General features: G+C 39.1%; 1 protein-coding gene across 4 annotated transcripts in view; it reads left to right on the forward strand.

The window, feature by feature from the left end:
- Positions 1–22255, forward strand: part of ST6GALNAC3 (ST6 N-acetylgalactosaminide alpha-2,6-sialyltransferase 3) — a 280203-nt gene that overhangs the window by 185575 nt on the left and 72373 nt on the right. For all 4 annotated transcript variants that reach the window (XM_081009016.1, XM_081009014.1, XM_081009015.1 and 1 more), the window contains one exon: positions 10959–11368. In XM_081009016.1, the coding sequence (XP_080865142.1) occupies positions 10959–11368 (410 nt within the window). The remainder of the gene's footprint in view (positions 1–10958; positions 11369–22255) is intronic.

The raw sequence follows: 22255 nt of genomic DNA on the forward strand, positions 1-22255 counted from the left end.
TTCTGCTGGCTAAAAGACTGGCTACTTCTTGAAGACACTGATGTGTTAGATCTGGAAGGGTTTAACAATGCTTTTGGATGGCATGCATATTTATGGTATGACAAGGTTAAAGCAAATAAGGCCTTTAAGAACCATATTGTCAGAAAATCACTGTTTAATGTCTGGACAAAATATAAAGACTTGCTGGAAAATAAAACACCAAGGTGGCTTTCACCTTTGGAAGCTAAGGCCCGAAAAAGACCCAATATGGAGGCTAAATGGCCAAAATATTGGGAAATACTAGAAAAGGATGGAGATAACTGGAAATTGCAGAGTTTGGAGAAAATGAAAGACAAAGTGCGAGACTGGTTACATTACGCTCAGATTAAAGAAGTTTTTTAAAATGACAAGAAACTAGGGTTCCAGGTGGAGAAATCGAAACTAGAAACAGAATTGTTAGAACCAAAGATTAAGGTACTTTCAAGGATGTATAACTTGCTGTTAAAGTGGAATACACAAGATGAAACGGTTAAATCGGCTATGATAAGGTGGGCACAGGACATTGGGTATAATATCATGTTTGAGGACTGGGAAAGGTTGTGGAGTAATGGATTGAAATTTACTGCATGTAACGCTTTGAAAGAAAATGTAATGAAAATGATTTATAGATGGTATATGACCCCAGTCAAACTTGCAAAAATTTACCCCCTGTCTGACAATAAGTGTTGGAAATGTAAAGAGTGTGAGGGAACGTTCTTCCACCTCTGGTGGACTTGCCCTAAAGTGAAGGCGTTCTGGGAAATGATTTATAATGAATTGAAAAAGGTATTTAAATATACCTTCACTAAGAAACCAGAGGCTTTCCTTTTGGGTATTGTCGGCCAAGGGGTGGTAAAGAAGGACCAGACATTTTTTATGTATGCAACAACAGCAGCAAGGATACTTCTCGCAAAACACTGGAAAACTCAAGATCTACCCACACTGGAAGAATGGCAGATGCAACTGATAGACTACATGGAACTGGCTGAGATGACCGGCAGAATTCGTGACCTGGGAGAAGAGAGGATTGAGGAGGACTGGAAGAAATTTAAGAATTATCTACAAAAATATTGTAATTTGAGTGAATGCTAAACAGGATGCTAGATCAAAATAACTGAGCACCACTAAATTTAGAGGTTTTTAAGAAAATAAGTAAGATTGTGAAAATTTAACTCCTTTCGAGAACTATAAGATTATGAAACACAGAAGGGATATAAGAATGTAAATAAGATAATAAATTGCTGACAAAATGTTATAACGATGAAAGTGGGAGCGGGAGATGTGAGGAAGTCCAAAGAAAATGTGAAATTATGTTAAGACAAATGTTATATTGTTTATTATGTTTATTTCTATTGTAAAACCCAATAAATTGCTTAAAAAAAAAACAAACAAAATTGTCACAAGAAAATAGGACAATCCTGAACTGTAAAATAACACGACAAGAGATTGAACAAGCCATTCAGAACATGCAATTGGGCAAATCTCCAGGGCCAGATGGGCTGACCTCCAAGTACTATAAGACATTAAAAGATTACTTGATACAACCTTTGATGGAGGTCAGCAATGAAATTATGGAGGGGAAGAGGGCACCGGAGTCGTGGAAGGAAGCGTTTATCACATTAATACCAAAGACGGAAGCTGAAAAGACACAACTTAAGAACTATCGTCCCATCTCTCTTTTAAATGTGGATTACAAAATATTTGCAGACATTTTGGCAAGTAGACTTAAAAAAGTTTTAAATGAAGTAATTCACAAGGACCAGGCAGGCTTTCTCCCAGGCAGACATTTGTTTGCTAACACAAGGAACATTATTGACATTTTGGAACTTTTGCAAACAGATATAAACCCAAAAGCAGTTTTAATTTTTATAGACGCGGAGAAGGCCTTTGACAACATCTCCTGGAAATTTATGATGGGAAACCTAAAAGAAATGGGAGTGGGACGGGGTTTTGAGAATGGGATCGAGGCGATATATTCAGAGCAGAAAGCTAAATTGATAGTTAATAATGTGGTTACAGAGGAGTTTAAAATTGAAAAAGGAACACGACAAGGTTGCCCTATCTCCCCTTTGTTATTTATTTCGGTTCTGGAAGTGCTATTGAATATGATTAGAGGGGACCGGTTGGTGGAAGGAATTCAGGTCGGACAGAAACAATACAAACTAAAAGCTTTTGCAGATGACCTGGTTTTGACCCTGCAGGAGCCAGAGTCTAGTACGAAAAGAGTATTACAACTGATTAATGACTTTGGTCGGGTGGCGGGATTCAAATTAAATAAACAGAAAACTAAGGTTTTGGGGGAAAACTTGACAGATACAGAGTCAGAACGGTTTCAGAAAGAGACAGAACTTAATGTGGTTAAAAAAGTAAAGTACCTAGGGGTAAACATAACAGCAAAAAATCTAAGTCTATTTAAGGATAACTATGAAAAGTGTTGGGCAGAAATCAAGAGAGACTTAGACAGTTGGACAAAATTGAAACTTTCTTTGTTAGGCCGAATTGCTGCTATCAAGATGAATGTATTGCCAAAGATGTTGTTTTTGTTTCAAACACTTCAGGTTTTGGACAGAACGGAGTGCTTTCAGAAGTGGCAGAGAGATATTTCTAAATTTGTCTGGCAGGGCAAAAAGCCCAGAATTAAGTTTAAGATATTAACTGATGCGAAAGAAAGAGGGGGCTTTGCCCTGCCAGATTTAAAGTTGTACTATGAGGCCGCAGCGTTCTGCTGGCTAAAAGACTGGCTACTTCTTGAAGACACTGACGTGTTGGATTTGGAAGGGTTTAACAATACCTTTGGATGGCATGCATACTTATGGTACGATAAGGTTAAAGCAAATAAGGCCTTTAAGAACCATATTGTCAGAAAATCACTGTTTAATGTCTGGACAAAATATAAAGACTTGCTGGAAAATAAAACTCCAAGGTGGCTTTCACCTTTGGAAGCTAAGGCCCGAAAAAGACCCAATATGGAGGCTAAATGGCCAAAATATTGGGAAATACTAGAAAAAGATGGAGACAACTGGAAATTGCAGAGTTTGGAGAAAATGAAGGATAAAGTGCGAGACTGGTCACATTACGCTCAGATTAAAGAAGTTTTTAAAAATGACAAGAAACTAGGGTTCCAGGTGGAGAAATCGAAACTAGAAACAGAACTGTTAGAACCAAAGACTAAGGTACTTTCAAGGATGTATAACTTGCTGTTAAAATGGAATACACAAGATGAAATGGTTAAATCGGCTATGATAAGGTGGGCACAGGACATTGGGTATAATATCATGTTTGAGGACTGGGAAAGGTTGTGGAGTACTGGGTTGAACTTTACTGCATGCAATGCTTTGAAAGAAAATGTAATGAAAATGATATATAGATGGTATATGACCCCAGTCAAACTTGCAAAAATATACCACCTGTCTGATAATAAGTGTTGGAAATGTAAAGAGAGTGAAGGAACATTCTTCCACCTCTGGTGGACCTGCCCTAAAGTGAAGGCGTTCTGGGAAATGATCTATAATGAACTGAAAAAGGTATTTAAGTATACCTTCACAAAGAAACCAGAGGCCTTTCTTTTGCGTATTGTCGGCCAAGGGGTGGTAAAGAAGGACCGGACATTTTTTATGTATGCAACAACAGCAGCAAGGATACTACTTGCAAAGCACTGGAAAGCTCAAGATCTACCCACACTGGAAGAATGGCAGATGCAACTGATAGACTACATGGAACTGGCCGAGATGACCGGCAGAATTCGCGACCTGGGAGAAGAGAAGATGGAGGAGGATTGGAAGAAATTTAAGAATTATTTACAAAAACATTGCAATTTGAGTGAATGCTAAGCAGGATGCTAGATCATAAATAATTGAGCACCACTAACTTAGATTACTTAAGATAATAAGTGAGATTGAGAAAATATAACCCTTTTTGAGAATTATAAGATTATAAATATACAGATGGGATACAAGAATGTAAATAAGATAATAAATTGCTGGTAAAAAGTTATAACGATGAAAGTGGGAGCGGGAGATGTGAGGAAGTCCAAAAAAAAATATATGTGAAAGTATGTTAAGATATTTGTTATACTGCTTGTTATATTTATTCTTATTGTAAACCCCAATAAATATTTAAAAAAAAAAAATGAAAGCACCAATTATTTAGCTAACGTTTTTCCAGCCATAATATTTCTAGTAGACAGATTTGTCAGGTAAATGTGGACACATTTCCTGACACACCTAAGATAGCATCACATTAAATTTAGGAGTCTATGATGTCATTCCCTGGCATTCAGCATGGGCTGTGATAATTGAAACTGTTGCTCTAAAAGTAGCCAGACTGAAGTCTGAATATTCTGTAGATATGTGTTTTTGTCACTTTACTTGTCAGACCTTTAAGACTGTACTAGAGGCTCTGCTCTCTGTCCTAATCCATGTATGATGTCACATGAGCCATATGTAATGTCACATACAAGACACAGGAACATATTTGTAATGGTGGCTCCATGATGGTGGGACTCTCTCCCAGTACAGAATCACCAAGCACTCTGCCATCTGCTAAATGTCAGGAAGAGAGATTTTTTCTAAAAATTCAGACTAGCTTTTAATAAATGTCCTGCTGTTTTATGCTGTTTATGCAGAAGTTTTAATGCTGCTGCCTCGGTTTAATTGTTGCTCATTTTTTCTGCTTTAAATTTGACTTTTACTTTTTTGTGTTGAACGTTTTTTTTTATTGCAAGCCACTATGGTTGCAATAGCGAGTATGAATCTGAACTTCAGTAAGATAAAACTTTATCTAACTTATGCTCAACTGAAAAGTCTGTTTCTGCTGCTTGATAATGTCAATTACCTTTGCTTTCCCAGTAACAATGGATTTTCCTGATTGTTCAGTTTGCAGGAACTGCTTTGCAAAGGACCATCATGTCGCACTTGTTCTGGAAACTGAAACCCAGGCTGACAATTTGCTTATTGTTAAATAATTTCCAAGTGTTAAAAGTTTGATGATTCTGAACATTAAATTTTATGAAGACAGGGATGCTTTCTGCAGTGTGAGGCCTGGAGCCAACTTGCTTGCTGTAGTAGGAGGAACGGGGGACTGAAACTCGCACATAAGTAATCAGATCCAGCTTGCGTCTCTGTGTGTATGTGCGTTCATGTTGGTTATAGTTTGTGATTTATATATAGCGCTCCTGAGAGCCACACTAAATTGGAACGTCAGGTTTGTGAACATGCAAGCAAATGCAACATTGTCTTGCATTCTAAAATATGCTGAGCATTCTTGCCTACAAAGTCTTTGTCCCAGGTTGAGGTCTGTGGAAAGTAACTATGTGTGGATGGAAACAGCTTGGCTAATTATTCCTGAAACAGAAGAAAATTAAAATACTTTTTTTTTTCTTTTGCTTATAAGACACAGGGAAGCAATAAAAGCAGTGCCAGACAGTTAATGGCTCTTTTGTATCTTTCATTTGAGAGACCTCAAAAGAACATCAGGAAGAATCAAGGCAAATGCTATTCCCACCTGGTATCATTAAACATGTTGCATTCTCCAAAATGGAAAACTCTGATGATATTCTGGAAGAGCTGAAGAATAAATAGCACTAAAATGAAGTATGCATCTCTAGAGCTTTGGTACCTGCATTGTTAGAATCCATGCAAATTGGATAATTAGAAGAGAAGCTCAAATTAGAGGAGTAAATTAATGTGTGGTGTGACTTGTTAATAATTGCCCCTCTCAAACATTAAGAGGATTAATATTGCATTGTTTCTAAATTACAAAAAAAAAAAAAAAAATTCCCATAATTAAGATAGCAACAGAAATGGTTTAATTTTGAATTTTCTGAATGTCCATGATAATTTAATCATAAGGCTCATTTTCTATGCAAAACACAGAACATTGAAAGACGACTCTGCTACTGAGGAAATGAGGATGGGGCAGATCCCTTTTAATCTTTTGGACCAAATTCATTGTTTATTCTTCTTTTCACAATGGGAATCATGTGTATTCACACCACTGTGTCCATTTGGTAACACACATCAGTAAATACGCAGCAGCTGTTAGAAAGTGCTAGTTAGTTTTGCTGATGACCTTTTCCGGTTTGGTTTCTTTCATTATTTAATAGTGTAACCTTTGATTTTGTGGAGCAGCTTCAATGCTAAATGCAAAGGTTTAATAATTGGAATTGCTTCATAAGTGACCTTTATTACATAGCTATCTCTTTGCAAGGGAAATCTCATTGTTTTTCAAGTCCTAATTCACCGTTTTAATTATGCTTTCTATTGACCACAAGCTCTAGTGGGAAATGGAAAGGTCAAACATTCCATTGTTCCTTTACGGATTTAAATGTAAGTTCTCTGCAACTGATACATGTTGCATTAAAAAAATAATAATAGGGTGGGTCTTTTCTATACATATCCAGAGTGAATCAGAGTTGCAGTAGTTCTGCTCAGCAGCATGGTTCTGCAGTCAAACAAGATGACAGGAAGACATTCAAAGACATCTCAGTATCTTAGTGTTGCATTTTGAACAGATACAACGATTCCTGGAGGATCAGAGCTTTTCAAGGGAGGGATTTAGCTCTTGAAAAGTTGGCTTGCTTTAGTGTTGGTATCAGGGAAAGTAGGAGCAATAACATGGGGTTCACAAGGAGAGGGGGCCATTCTGATCTGTCCTGCTGAGGGGCTGCGTGTTCTTGTTATTACATGCATGCAAGCCAAAATTCATTTCTGTAAGAGCGGTCCAAACAAGCAAGTGTATGCAATAGCTGATTATTGTGCATGAACAGCTATGCTGGTCATATTTTTCAGAGTGGTTTTTAGGCATCATTTAATATGAGTAATACTTCCAGAAATATTTCCTTGGACTTTGCATTATGGACAATGGCTGCTTGAACATTTTCTTGCCTCCCCTTTTTCACTAGAAATCATTGTTCATTTCAGAAGCTGCAGGGGGGAATTATTATGATGCAACCAATCCAGAATTTCAGTTTTATGTAATGTTACCATTGTGCTAATGAGAAGCTGGCATGTAGGGTGTCAGATGTGAGGCTGATAAAGACATGCCTGCAAAGGAACAACTAGGAGCCTTAAAGTGCACTCAATTGTTCCGTGGCTAGTATGGCTTGCATATGGGAAAAAATAAACTTGGTGTCAAATGCAAAGCCCACTGGGATATTGCTGCACTTGGGAGCTCCCTAGTGGCAACCCCCAAGTGCATCCGATGCCTGTCCAAAATGGGGTTTCAATCAATTTCAGCTGCAAACTCTGCTGGGATTGACTGCACTCAGGAATTGCACAGTCAGATCTCACCAGGGTTTGCAGTAAGCACTAATCAGCTGCAAGCCACTTTCAGCAGGAATTTTCCTTGGCGGGGCGGGGGGTGGGGAACCCTGGTAGCTTGTGTTTAAATGCGACTCCAAAGGAAGCAAAGAATTGGGAGTGCACTCTCAATTATTTCCTTTGAAGTTGGGTGTCAAGTGATTGACAGCTGAGTGGTCCTGCCCATCTATTAAGATGACAGATTCTGCCCCCATCTCTGCTATAACATTTTGCTATAGTCATTTTGGCTTTGACCGCCAACTCATGGAAAATGTTATAGATGGTACCTGACTTAAGTCATAGTCAGGGTAAACTCACTGAAAACAATGGACATAAGTTAGTCACTGCCATTGATTACAGTGGGTGTGCTCCGAATATGACTCAGTTAATTATCACCTTATGTGAATATAAATTTGTATATGAATTCTCTACAATTGGGGCATAACATTAATTCCCCCAGAGAGAATATATGTCCGTAGTATCCTAAGATACTGCGCAAGAGTTCAACTAGGAAGACTCACTCAATTTTATGGAGATTTTCCTGCTTCTAGAAGCAATAGAAAGGTAGCCTTCAGAACATATTTCATTTAAGTTACTACTTTGCATCATTTAAGTGATGAGCATCAATATGGCGGTCCCATTTGGCAGGCACAGCCTTTGGGTATATTAAAAAATAAAGTGCTTAATTTGATATCCTCAAGTATCTCATGACAGTCTTGCTTGTATGAAGCTGCCAGTGTGTACTATCGATCACAGATGGTTCATGCAAGAAACATCAATATTGAGAAAAAGCTCTGAAAAAGCCATTGTAGATTGAGTCATGATTATAAACAGATAAACGTAGTAAACTTATTAAAACATCAGTTTGTAAACAGGCCATATTAATCCACATTGTGTTCAAAATCCTCTGGCAGAATCACTATTCCACACCAGTCCCACTGACATTATTATTGCTCATCAGTTTTGTAGCAACAGATGGTGGTGATGACACAGCTGTGCAAATCCTGAAGTCAAGACACCAAACAAGCAAACCTAGAGAGGGTCAAATAATAAATCCAACAGCAGATCCAGTAGAATGTGACAGATATTTAAGGTGGCAAAAGCTTTAATCTAGAAGGCTTCTAAAGCAATTGGATGGTCAGTAATAAAGGCTTGAACTGAATTTATTTTGATGGCAATAGGTGCTCTTTAAAAATGGATTTCCTTTTATCCAGTTAATGATGTTTGACCTAAAGCATATACAAACAACAATTCAATTTCTTGTATGTTTTGGCAGTGTGTGTGTAGATCACATGTGAGTACACACGCACCCTCTTCTTGGTGTCTGCGAACACAAGTTTGACACCAGAAGAGGCAGTTGAACCAGACCAACCTTTCTACTTCACTACTCTCAGTTGCAGAAATCCCTTCTTAGATGGTACATGACTGCACAGATTGCTGAGCTAGATTTTACAAATTGATAACCACAAGACAATATAAAGGGGAAAGGCAATGTTCCAGTATGTTGATTTGTTACATTCCATATGAACATTTTTTAAAAAGGAAAATGAACAGTGAACAACAACCAAGCAAGCATACAGAGACCGATTCTTCCATAAGGAAGCCTTTTTCCTTCAGTGTTTTTTATGTTGCTATTTCTTCTTAGCAATTGTTGTGGGAAGTGAGGGACAAGACAGGAAACTGCTGTGTGGATCCAACATACTGCTGATGCAATGGTTCCATCAGGACAAATATTTCTGTTTTTGCAATGGAATGTTTTGCCATTCTGCTCCTTCTTCGTGCCCCCCTAAATCCATTTTTGGCATTTCTCCAACCTAACAGAGCAGATTTAGGGAGGACACCTGGGGAAGGGAAGAATGGGGGAAGTCCTGTTGTGCAAGTGGAAATCCTTGCACAGACAGCATGCATTAGTAGACAACCATCCTCTGCAGTTTTGCTGACAGGATCGTGCTCATTGGCACAACTTGTTGGTAGTTGAATCAGCTTAAGCTCCAGCAGGTCCAAGGCCAGTCCAACCCTGCCCTCTTCCCACCCCTGATAGACCAGCTCCCACCTACAAGGAAACTTATTGTGGTAGCTTCCACCTATCCACAGTTTAGTGGGACAGAGTCAGGTGCTTCACAGTAGAATGCTCTGCAATTTTCTTAGCCATCATTTAAAGGCTTAGCATTATGCACGAAAACAGCCAATAGCTAACAAGGTATGTTTTTCAAATGATTCATAATTACCATGTCATTATGAAATACTTAAATTCAGAGATAACACAGACACTACAATATTGACAAGATGTACCTGGGCAGCAGTATGATTAGATGACAAAAATGATTCCGGCAGTGGCAAATTACTTTGCTCCATTTATTATTAAAGACCCTAATGACCGTAATAGATCTTTTCCTCACAGAGCTAATAACAAATAGCTTTTATATCTCTAGAATGTGTTAACTCTGTACGCATATTCTTTTTGATCAATATTGTCAAGCCAGTACAGTTTCCGCAGAGACCACCCTGACCAAAAAGCAACTTTTCTACCAAAAACACATTACATATCTTCATCTCTAGACTTTTAAAAAAAATGAGGGGGGGGGGCGGCATCTTGTGCAGTATAATGCAAACAATTATTATCTAGTTGACTTAAAATTGCAGAGGGCAGAGATTACATTTTATTCAATGTTCAGTGATAATATAAGCAGGAGAAAGTCTCCCTGATGGCTTTGTTGTCATCCTGTTATTAAATAGCTTCACTTGCTTTGCCACGTGGGAGTTGACTCCTTTTCTCCTCGCTGCCACTGTGTTGTACTTTCCCTCTCTATTTTCTTTACAGCACTCTTCCAACCAGACACCATAAGTGCAAATGCATATTATCTAACAACAGCATGTAATCATGTTAGTCTTCTAATAATCATGTCTGCATTCTAATGGGCTAGGTAAAATTATTTGCCTCAAATCCTCCACAGGGTTCTAGCATTTATAATCCTCTCATTCTCTCTCTCTCTCTCTATGTATATACACATGCTACAATTGCTGAACTTCCAAAGTTCTCACTTCCACCCTGCACTTTTCTGGTTGCACAGATTTTAGCTGCGTAACTGACATGCTCCAGCATGGAATCCCACAGAACCTCATTCCTGCCTTGGCTTTAATAGTTCCATGGGTATTTTATTGACTATCTTTCTAAGTTTTAATCCCAGACTCCCCCCCCCCCCGCCCTGTCTCAACTTCTTTTCCTCCTCTTTGACTAACTGGTGCATGAGAATGGGCTTTTTCAATGGTGGCTTCCCATCTGTGGATGCCCTCCCTAGAGAAATATGCCTGGTGCCATCATGGTCAGTTTTTTGGGGCCAGGCAATGACATTGTATGTACTATGAGACTCTTAACCTCAACTCTCTTTAGTTTCTGTAGTGTTGGTACTGATCCAGCGACAGAGAAGCTAAGCATTGACAAATCAGTATCAGTGTTGGTCTTAGAATGCTCTGCCCTTGAATCACCTGAAATGTTGGTTGATTTGTTTCTGGTGCCATGCAGGCACTGGGTTGGGTAACATGCCTTGTCACATGATGAGGCAGGAGCACAGATTTCTGGGAAGTGGCCTGTTCCAGAAACTGACAGTTTATTTTTGCTCTCTTCTCTTCCTCCCTCACCAGCCTCTACAACTGGACTGTGACCTGTGTGCCATCATTTCAAATTCAGGTCAGATGTCTGAACAGAAAGTAGGATTTGAAATTGACCAGTCCTCCTGTATCTGGAGGATGAACAATGCTCCTACCAAGGGCTATGAAGAAGATGTTGGGAAGCGGACCACCGTGAGAGTCGTCTCCCACACCAGTGTTCCTCTTCTGCTTAAGAATCCTGAATATTTTTTCAAGGAAACCAACAGCACAGTTTATGTCATCTGGGGACCTTTTCGAAACATGAGGAAGGATGGCAGTGGCATTGTGTACAACATGCTGAAGAAGACTGTGGACAGCTACCCTGGGGCAAAAATCTATGTGACCACAGAGCAGCGCATGAGTTACTGTGATGAAGTATTTAAGAAGGAAACTGGGAAAGACAGGTAAGTCCTGCCTGGCAGATTGAAAACATATACCAATGTCGAAAAAGGATTTGCCATTGTTGAGTTGTTTACTGTACATACCCACAAATAAGTAATTTGCTGAAGGCCATTGAAATGTGTCCATTGCAGGGACAGGACTCAAACTCATGATTTTTGGATCAAAGTCAGTGTTGTCCACCAGGCCATGTTGACTCTTTTGCCATGTTCCATATGTTATACTTTCAGCTCCTCACTCCATTGAGAGGCCTTGAATGTGACAGTGAAGTGTGTTCTGAATCTGAGCCATTGGGTAAGCTGTCAAAGAATAACTTAGCTCCATATGTGAGGGGAAATGGCTGTGTGTGCCTTGCCAAACCTTTAGACATTTGTTCACTCTATCGGTTTCAGACTCTCAATTTTTCTTACTTTTGTTACTTAAGCTAGATATTGTAGTTTCCTCAAAGAAACAACAGCCCTCACTTCCGTTGTTGCCTTAAACAGTGCACTGATTTTGCTGCAAACCAAGTTACAGGGAAGCCAAATGCCACTCCTATAGTAAAGGTAAAGGTAAAGGGACCCCTGACCATTTGGTCCCGTCGCGGACGACTCTGGGGTTGCGGTGCTCATCTAGCTTTACTAGCTGAGTACAGCTTCCGGGTCATGTGGCCAGAATGACTAAGCCACTTCTGGCGAACAAGAGCAGCACACAGAAACGCCATTTACCTTCCCGCCTGAGCGGTACCTGCTTATCTACTTGCACTTTGTGCTTTTGAACTGCTAGGTTGGCAGAAGCAGGGTCCGAGCAATGGGAGCTCACCCCATCGCGGGGATTTGAACCACCAACCTTCTGATCGGCAAGCCCTAGGCTCTGTGGTTTAACACATCCCTCACTCCTATAGTACACAAATGTAAAACTTTACTTGGAACCAGGGAGGTTTATTCCTAAAATATCAACTGTATACATGCTGTGCACCACCAGTGTATTGCTATAACATATTTCTAGCCTGACAAGCCTCTAATGACACTTAGATGTTAGTTGATCTTGAGAAACAAAGTCTTTCTAGCACAAGATTATCTCAATTTTGAACTACCTGGTGGTGGGGAAAAGCGATCAGGAATGAGCTGCAAACAGGTCTGTGATGCAAATAACCAAAGCATTTAAAATCAGTCATTAATATTAGTTGGTAGAAGAGGCTAAAACCAACCTCTATTAAGGAGCTAATGTCCACCAACCTGTCACATTCCAAAACAGATTCCCTGTTTACCTAATCTGAACACAGAATAACTTCTGAAACAGGCTGTCAAAACCTGGCTATTGTTGTTGACACCATGATGGTGTGAACGTGAAGAAAAAATTGTTCTTTTTTGCAGACCCTCATTAGGGAAATATTTATAGGTTTAAGGCAGTATGAACTTTCCTTCTTTCTGAATAATTGTTGTGCATAAATAATGCCTTTTCATTTTTATGATTGTGGAGATGCTAAGAAACTGACAGCTTTTTCCAATACTTCATTAGCACTTTTCAAAGCTGCATTATGTATACAGAGTCAGATGAAAGGAAAAATTAAACTATGTTTATAGGGATGCCAACCAGTAACCAAATGTGAAAAGGATTTTCCCCTTTGTGACTGTTTACCTGAATTCCAGCATGCTATTGAGTTGCCTTGAAGTTTAAAATCTAATAGAAAATCTTACAGCATCGTTTAATTAGTAAATAGCTGGGAAAGGAATCCTGGTAGATTCCATTAAAACAAAAGAGTTCATTCTGGTCTGATAAAATGCACTGAGCAGCTCTAAATAGCATTTAATTAGCTGGCACCAAAGCTGCTCCACCCTCAGGGATGCGTAAAATTAATGGAGGTTAGAAGCAAAGAGATCAATGCTACCATACACCACAGCCTTACATGGAGGTGATGTGGAGGAAGGGAGTGTCTTGGTGGTGAGGCTCTTTTTGGAAACCATTTGCCCTTAAAAAACAGAAAGTCACTTTCACAGAAGCAATGCTTAAAATGAGCATCAAGCAACATTGCTGTGGGCTAGGCTGGTCTAATTTGAGCCAGCTTGCAACCCCCCTCACTGTTTATCCTGAACAGCCCAGATTAGCAGTGGTGCAGTGCCTTAAGCAAAAACTGTGTTGCAATCTGCTGTCAGGCCCACCCGCCATACTGGCTACCCAGTCAGTGATCAACACATGTGGCGCTGGTTGGTAATACTGTGTTCTGAACCTTGTATTACGCAATCGTACTGCTTAGTCAGATGTTGCTGAGATGTTTTGCTTTGCTTTGTTTTAAAAATGGCTATAAACAACAGAGTTACAGTATAGGTCTTCTAAAATTCTTATAAAGAATTTTACACTACTTTTTATGCTGTGAACTGCCCTGACATCTACGGATGAAGAATGGTATACAAATTTAATAATAAAAGATACTTAACTGATCATCAGCATACCTCAGTGTTGGCATTCACACCAGCATCTCAAATCAGATGGGGGACCCACCAGATTACAGGTAGCTCAAATGCAGCAGACCAGTTGCTCTGATGAGCTTCAGAGGTCAACCAAGCTGCAGTCTCTAACAGCTGTTCTCAGCTATATCCCCAAACTCATGGGCAAATAGTGGTTAAACAGGCTATGCTTTGGCCTAGAGCTGTAGACTCCTAAGGCACAACACATCTCTTTAGCAATTATTCAATATAAGGATTTGATGAATGAGTAGAGTTGGAAAGGTTGGTTGTTGGATGAGTTGATTCCTTAGTAAGGTCCAGGTTGCTTACTCAGGTGGAGTAAACCATTAGTTCAGGATGCAGGCCCAAGCCTGGAATTGTCATACAGATGTTTGTGATCTTCTGCTCCTCAGTCGGGGCTTCTGTTTCCTTTAGGACATGCCTGTTCCCTTATGCCACCACTTCTGGGCTAGTGTCTTAAGTCACCACATATGATGGAAGTTTCTGAGACCAGCATTGTTCATGCATTGTATTGATACTTATTTTTAAAAAAATATAATTTTTGGAGCCAAAGGGCTTCCAAGGTGGTTCACAGTATATATCATAATACAATAAAAACCAGCATCAGAAGAGCAGAAGCGTTGTAGTCACCTATGTTATCCTCAGAGCAGACCCACTGAAGTGAATGGACCTAAGCTAGTCATGTCCATGAATTTCAAAGGGTCTACTCTGAGTAGATCTAGCATTGAATACTACCACTGAGGTTACTAAACGGTTAAAAACTTGTCAAAAGCTGGCAGAATAAAAATGTTTTGGCTGCCCACCAACTACCAAAAATGGAGCTATTTAAATTTCCCCTTGCAGAGAATCCCTTAGCAGTGGAACATACCACATCACCATTTAGCCTCATCACTGTGGTCCCAATCCTGGTACAAGGGGTTCTATCACCCTACTCTTGTTTTGTGCCTTCTATGTATTCACTTCCATTGTTCTCAGTTATGGTATGTTGCCATTACAAGGATATAAATAATATTTGCTGCTGCTTACTCCAGTATAACCCAAGATGCACCAAGATTTGCATGGGGGCAGAATTAGTATTCTGTGCAAGACATCAACTCTGGTCCACCTTTGGAAATAAGGAATGGACAAAATGAATCCAGTAAGCAAGTTGCATAATTTGAAAGGTAGTTAGTATTTTAGATAGATCCGAAGGCAACAAATTGCTTTTGAGCTTCACACGGCAGAGTCCATAGTCTCCTCAGTATGTGCACCAGATGGTGCAACATATTAGGCTTTGAAAGTGATGTTTTATCATTTGAGGCAGAGAAATGCATCATGCTGCTCACTGACTTCTAAGTCAGGATGCAAGGATATGGAATTGCTGAACCTGAGACTTTGATCAGTTTCCTTGATGCAATTGGCTTGTTACCATGACAATACATGTAATCCATGTAATCTGTGCTATAAAACTGCTTATTCCAAAGTAACTTTGTTGAGAGTCAATAACTTATGAGATCCTTTTACCATTGGTTGTGATTCTGTCTGCTTGCGAAGATGAGGCTGACACAGATCAGTCACCTTCCTTCCATATCTCTTCATTTATTATATTTATAATTTGATTGACTAGATTTATACTGTTTCTGAGCACAATTCAATGTGTTTCTTCTGACCTTTAAAGCCCTAAACGATCTCGGGCCAGTATACCTGAAGGAGCATCTCCACCTCCATCGTTTAGCCTGGACACTGAGGTCCACCTCTGAGGGCTTTCTGGTGGTTCCCTCACTGCAATAAGTGAAGTTACAGGGAACCAGGCAGAAGGCCTTCTCAGCAGTGGCACCCTCCCTGTGGAACACCCTCCCATCAGATGTCAAGGAGATAAAGAACTACTCAACTTTTAGAAAACATCTGAAGGCAGCCCTTATCGGGAAGTTTTTAATGTTTGGCGTTTTGTTATGTTTTTATATGTGCAGGAAGCTGCCCAGAGTGGGTGGGTAAACTGAACCAGAGTATAAATACTCATTCATTCATTCACTCATTCATGATGGCATGCGTAAGATTCTCAAGTGGTCACTTATTCAGTTGCTTATCTGACCTGGACCTCCATATTGTCACTATAAAGTTGCTGCATCAGGGATATTGCTAGGGAATGGGGTCCCAGGGCATGGGGAAAATCTTTATTCAGATTGCCCCAAGTATTTCCAGGGGATATAAATTTAATTGGGGTGTGTGATTTTGATTACTGGGTGAATATTAATTTGGTGGGATAAAATACATTCAGGTGATTTTATCTAGAGATTGTTTGTGGGGGCCCCAGGAATGGGCTTAATGCCAATACTAAGATATGCTAAAATGGCTTATATACATGAGCTTCACAGTGTCTTAAACTTTGAAGCTCTTTGCATGAGGTCTTCTACAGTGCTAATGCAAATCAGCTCTCAGATCGGCTTCCCTAGGCAGCACGGACAAGGATCCGCTTTAGTTTGTTATCTGAACCATACAAATGTACATTTCCATGCAAATTTAAACAGCTGCCCTGCAAATATTGTTGTTTAGTTTTCTTGGTCGTGTTCGACTCTCCGTGACCCCATGAACCAGAGCATGCCTTGGAAACTCTCACTTTCTTCTCAAAGCTTCTCTTTTTTTATTTACACGGAGTTTTCTTGGCAAAATACTGGAGTGGTTTGCCAGTTCCTTCTCCAGGTAGATCAGATTTAGTCTAAACTCTCAGCTATGACCTGTACATCTTGGGTGGCCCCGCACGGCATAACTCATAGCTTCTTGGAGTTATTCAAGCCCCTTCGCCACGACAAGGCAGTGATCCATGAAGGGACTGCAAATATTAGTAGAATAATATAGCTTGTGAGTTAGCGTACTAGGGTACACCTAATAGGCACATTTAAGCTCATGGAGCGGCAGAGATCCAACCAAGAGCAGGGAATTGTTAAAATATCCTTTGGAGTGGTAAAAATCTTGAACTTTGGTTTGCTTTTATTTTTTTCCCCATCTTCCTGTAGCAAGAGCAACAGTAAAATAGGTTTGTATGAATTGTACAAATAATTGTGAAAATAACTCATGGGTTATTTTAAAAACAATATAGTATCACATATTATTTTTATGAAGTCAAAAAGTACTGTTGGGGTGGGGTGGGGTGAATCCATAACCAAAATCTATCAGATTAAAAATTGTTTTCGGGGGTGGGTGGATCCATGTGCTCTGGTATACTGTGGTAAACTCATGGCTTTGTAACTTCGACAAGGTCCACTTTATGAATTGGGAGCACCCCCAAACTTTTACTGTGAGCATTCCCTGAACTATTCATTGCCCATCTCTGTTCTTTCTTTCTTTTTTTATAAAGCAATTCTTTCAGAAAAGGTTAATGGTTTTGTCCATCTTCATTCATGGAATGACTAATAGCCCCTTTGTCAGTTAAGAGTCTTTATTGGCTGAAAAAACAAAGGGTATGAAGCACAAAATGTTAATGAAATAAATAGATTTTTCATTATAAAACACTTAAAGCTCATCCTGTAACACTCCTGAAGGCAAGAAACATTCCTGATAGCAAGTGTCTGGTGGAATGGTAGGGGGTGAGAGCAGGGAGGGAGAAAGAGAATGGTATTTGCACTGCCTTCTAACAGTCCATAATCAACTGATGAAGTACTAAGTCCAGAATTGGACTAGATTTTATCCAGATGTTTTATTATTAAGTGCATTTAAGTGCACCTCAAGGACTGCCTCTCCCCATATAACTGACCTTGTGATCATAATCTGAGACCCTTCTTCATGTGTCCCCCTCCACCAGAGGTCCAAAGGGTGGCAACACAAGAACAGGCCTTTTCTGCAGTGGCTCCCCATTTGTAGAATGCTCTCCCTACAGAGGCCTGCCTGGCGACTTCACTGCATATTTTTAGGCTCCAGGTGAAAGCATTCCTCTTCTTCCAAGCCTTTGGCTACTTAAACAATACATTTTTGTAGGAAAGCGATGGCTGCTTAAAGTGGTATTATATTGCTGTACATGTATAGTGCAGGTGGGGCCTTGGTTAAAAAATGGATAATTTGGGAAGTTGTGTTACGCACAGAGAAAAGGCCAGAGATGAATATGGCAGATGTGTGGTGCCTATTGAAAATGTTTGGAGCCCAAGAAAACATGTAGAACAGCCCTCCATAATGGGTGACTCAATGGGTCGCCATGTATCATGGCCAGCAAGGGGCTTGAAACCCCTACTCCTCAACTGTTCTGATAAAATCAGGAGCACAGTGCCCCCAAACACATATTTTTGGGTACCACAATCTCACCCCCAAAAAGCACTTGATGGAATGGTATCTATAGGAGGCCATCTGCTGTAGAGCATAGTGATTTGTTGGGCATATGATACTTTAGCTCTTGTTGGGAAAGTTCATATAAAGCTGTCTCAGGTTTGTATATTTTCATCCTCACCCACCAGCAACCAACAATTTTTGTTAGAATATTATATTATAATAGTAATACCTACTTTCCGGGTGTTACAAACATTTACCCATTCTACAAAGTCTCCTCAGGATAAATGATCCCATCAAATTGGGTGACAATTAAATGATTATATCCGCATAACTGATAAACACATGGAGGTTACCGTTAGCATTTTCCATCATTTTTATTATTTAATTTTTTAAAATCCTAGCTTTAACTTGGCCAGACTAAACCAGATCAGGCTCAAATTCATCATTATGTTATGAAGCACTTATAGATCAATCCTGTACATGTCACCTCAGCAATAAGTCTCATTGAGTTCAATGGAATTTACTTCTAGGTACATGTGCATTAGGACAACAGCTTCATCTGCCTAATCCAGTCTGTCTCTTTCTGTTTATGCCCAGATCAGGTTTTCTCCATGTATAAATACAGTCTTGCTTGTTAATTCATATTTCCTTCTCTGTCCATAGTATTGACATATACACCATGACCCTAGTTTTAATACAGACCCATTAATAATTTGGCCTCTGTGGGCGGGCGGATTATTACAGGAGGCCTTAGAAATAATTGCCCACTAATGTGAAAAAGCAGAAATATGTACAGTATTATATTGCTCATAATGTAATCATTAAAATAACAATTATGTGATAATGAAAGGATTCATTATGCTTAAGTTTATCTTTACATAATGTTAATAGCTAACGAAAACTGCAAAGATTATATCTAATTAAATTGAACAACATTACCAAAGCCTTCTTTGTAGAAAGGCGATCTTTAGCACAGAATTTTACATTCACGCGGAGTGTAGTTCAAGTCCATTTTTTACGTATTCAGAAATGTGACCATTTTATAATCAACTGTAACTGATTCTTTTCCATTAAATGAATTGGAAATGCATTCACTCAGGACAAATCCATTAAACGTACTTGAAATTATGTTGATGTGAAGTCCCTGAATAAATGAGAAATAGAAAATTACACAATAATGTGGGCTATTATTATTATAATTATTATGGCCTGTCATTCTGGAATGGCTGCTGAGACCTGGTGTTGATTGCAAATAGTTCTTCAGAGGTCAGATGGCACCAACAAGAGGGCATTAACTGATGGAGCATTTCATTCATGCAGCCTGAGGTTCTCAAGTGTTGCTTGTACAGCAATCATCCAACAGTGAGTTCTCAGACAAGACCCAAGTTTCCCTCTGAGATAAGGAACTACCCAGAGAATTCTAATATTCTTCATGAAACCATTTATCTCTTACCACATGCTTCATACCTACCAGCTTGTAGTTAAATGCCTGCAGCCCTGAGATACTTTCCCAAGACTTCTGATTTCCCCCAAGGTTTCCATTTATTTCTCTTTTCTGGAAAATCTCAGAAAAACTTGTTCCTTCAGAGGGAGTGCAACTCCTCCCAGAACAGCTAACTCACCTGTCTCTGTATAACTTTGTGAGCAGAAAATTGTTCCAATGCATGAATTCTTGTTCCTTGCATCAAGCAGAGCACCTTATAACATTTCCGGTGTGAACAGCTAATGATTAGAACTTATCAGAATAACTCATGGAAACATTTCAATAAATAATAGGTTGTTAGGCGGGTATGTGCACTGCAGCTGATAGTGCTCTAATGACCTCCCTGGTGATGGGAGGAACTGATTTCCCTGGGATGATTATGATTGTCGAAGACCATAACTACAGTTTACAACATTGATTCTTTTAAAAATTAATGTAGCATGAGTGAGTGGGCTTTGTAGCAACCAGATTTCTTTCTGTTATTTGGAGAGGGAAACAGTGGCTGCTTTTATTTTCTATCAAAGGAACAAAAAAAACAGTCCATATTTTATTAAACAATTACACTATGGAGTTATCTGTAAGGCATTCTATGGGTTGCACCCAATATGCTATTTTAAAAATCAAGGATTTATATACTCTGTATGAGATCCTATTTGGATAATTGAGTAAGTGGCCGGATTTCCAAAAGAGTTGCATAGACATGTATTATATTGGGGAAAACGAATCATACATTATGTGGAGAACCTGGGAAAATAAAACTCTGATTTCTCTTTAAAAAAAATAATCTTGTCTGTATTGTATTGTATTGTATTGTTTGTTCTCGTATTTGTTAATGCTTCAAAGCTTTGCAATGCATTATTCTTGTCCTAAAATTCAAACAAAGAAAAATGTGAAAATATGCTAACGGAACTGGCTTCATGCCAATAGTCCCATTTTTACTGCTTCCCAGTGTTGCAAGTAATGAAGATTCCTAAAAGCTCAGCAACATCATTTCTTATTTGCATGAGAGGTTGAGAGAAGCAGTGGCAGCAAGATGCCCCCACTTTACACTTCGCTTGCTTAGTTATACTTGATTTTCTATACAAAGAACTAAATTGATATTTTCTTGTCTTGACTTAATTATTAAAGAATCATTCCAGATGGAAATATTTAGAATTATGATAATTATTTCCGGGTAGACTCAGACACAACTGTTCTCTTTCCAAGAGTATTTGTGGCTGAAGTGTAGGAAAACTTATTACAGTTCAGTTACTGCATCAGAAATGTATCTAAAATCATAAGACCTAGAAACTCTGTATTTGTTCCATTCATGTCCCATCTCATAGCCTCCAACATTTCTACAATGAAGATAGAGATGCCCCATTCCATAATAATAGTAGTAGTAGTAGTAATAATAATAATAATAATAATAATAATAATAATAATAATATAATTTTACTATTTATAATCCACCCATCTGACTGGGTTGTTCCAGCCACTTTGGGTGCCTTCCAACATATATAGAAACATAATAAAAAATTAAACATTTTAAAACTTCCCTATACAGGGCTGTCTTCAGGTATCTTATAAAGGTTGTATAGTTACTTATCTCCTTGGTTTGGGGGTTGCATAACTCCAACATTTCTCTGATGAAAATAGGGAACTCCTAAGGAAAAGCAGGACATTGCAGGATTAAATCAGAAACCGGGACAGCTTCTGTAAATCTGGGACTGTCCCTGGAAAATAGGAACAATTGGAGGGTCTGCCATCTTGATGATGGTGTGTGCATTTGTGGTTGTGCATTCATGGGAAATTTCTTAGATCAGGTTGCATTGTTCTAGTGTTTAGTCTTTGGAAGGCTGGCGTGCAAAACCTAACCCCCAGCTGGTGAAGGTCAAGGTTCCTCTTATGTAGCTTTCATGAAAGATGAGGTTAACATTTCTGTGTGCACAGATATGAAAGGAAAACACTGCCAAGGTACACAGATTGGCTGCTCTTCCCAACTTAATGAAGGGCATGTTCATCAGAAAAAGAGCTAAACATATTGCTAAATGCCAGGCACTGTACCCAATTACATGGAAGATGTTAACTAAAATGCTTTTATTATCACAGTGAATTAAGTAGATGTCTGAGGCCCTAATCCCTACTGTAGATAATCAGAGAAATGTGTTGTACTTTCACCCTTTATTTACAAATAGCGTATGCTGCATGTATCTTGCCACATGTTGACCATTTTTCGTGCTTCTAAATATTGGCATGGCTTTAGCTAATTGCACTGTCTGTGGGTGTGATAGTTCTGTCATTTCATTACTCTTTGTTACTTTCCCCACACTAGCTCTGAAATCTCAGGTGGAATCCACTGACATATGGTTTGCACACATAGTTAGAATTGAAGGGTTAATCTCTGAGTCTTCCATGTTGAACAGTATCCACAGTAAAACTATTAGTAATATTTTGAACGAATTATTCTCCAGTGTATCTGTGGCAATTAATACTTGATAACTAAAATAGGAAGAGGGGAAAAACACATGGGTTATAGGACCAGATCATAGATACCATTTTTTTCCTGATGTCCATATTAATTTCTTCATGTTCTACAATACTTGCATATTATATCAGTTGGGAAATCTCTTGAAATGAGATAGCCACACAGTTACGCAGATTACATCAGTCCATTGTTGCTGGTGGTTCATTTTCAGAATTAGCCATTCCATGCCTAGGGTCTTTTCTACACACACACACACACA

The sequence above is a fragment of the Podarcis pityusensis genome (genome assembly GCF_964106645.2).
Source record: "Podarcis pityusensis genome assembly, chromosome: 6".
NCBI lineage: Eukaryota > Metazoa > Chordata > Lepidosauria > Squamata > Lacertidae > Podarcis > Podarcis pityusensis.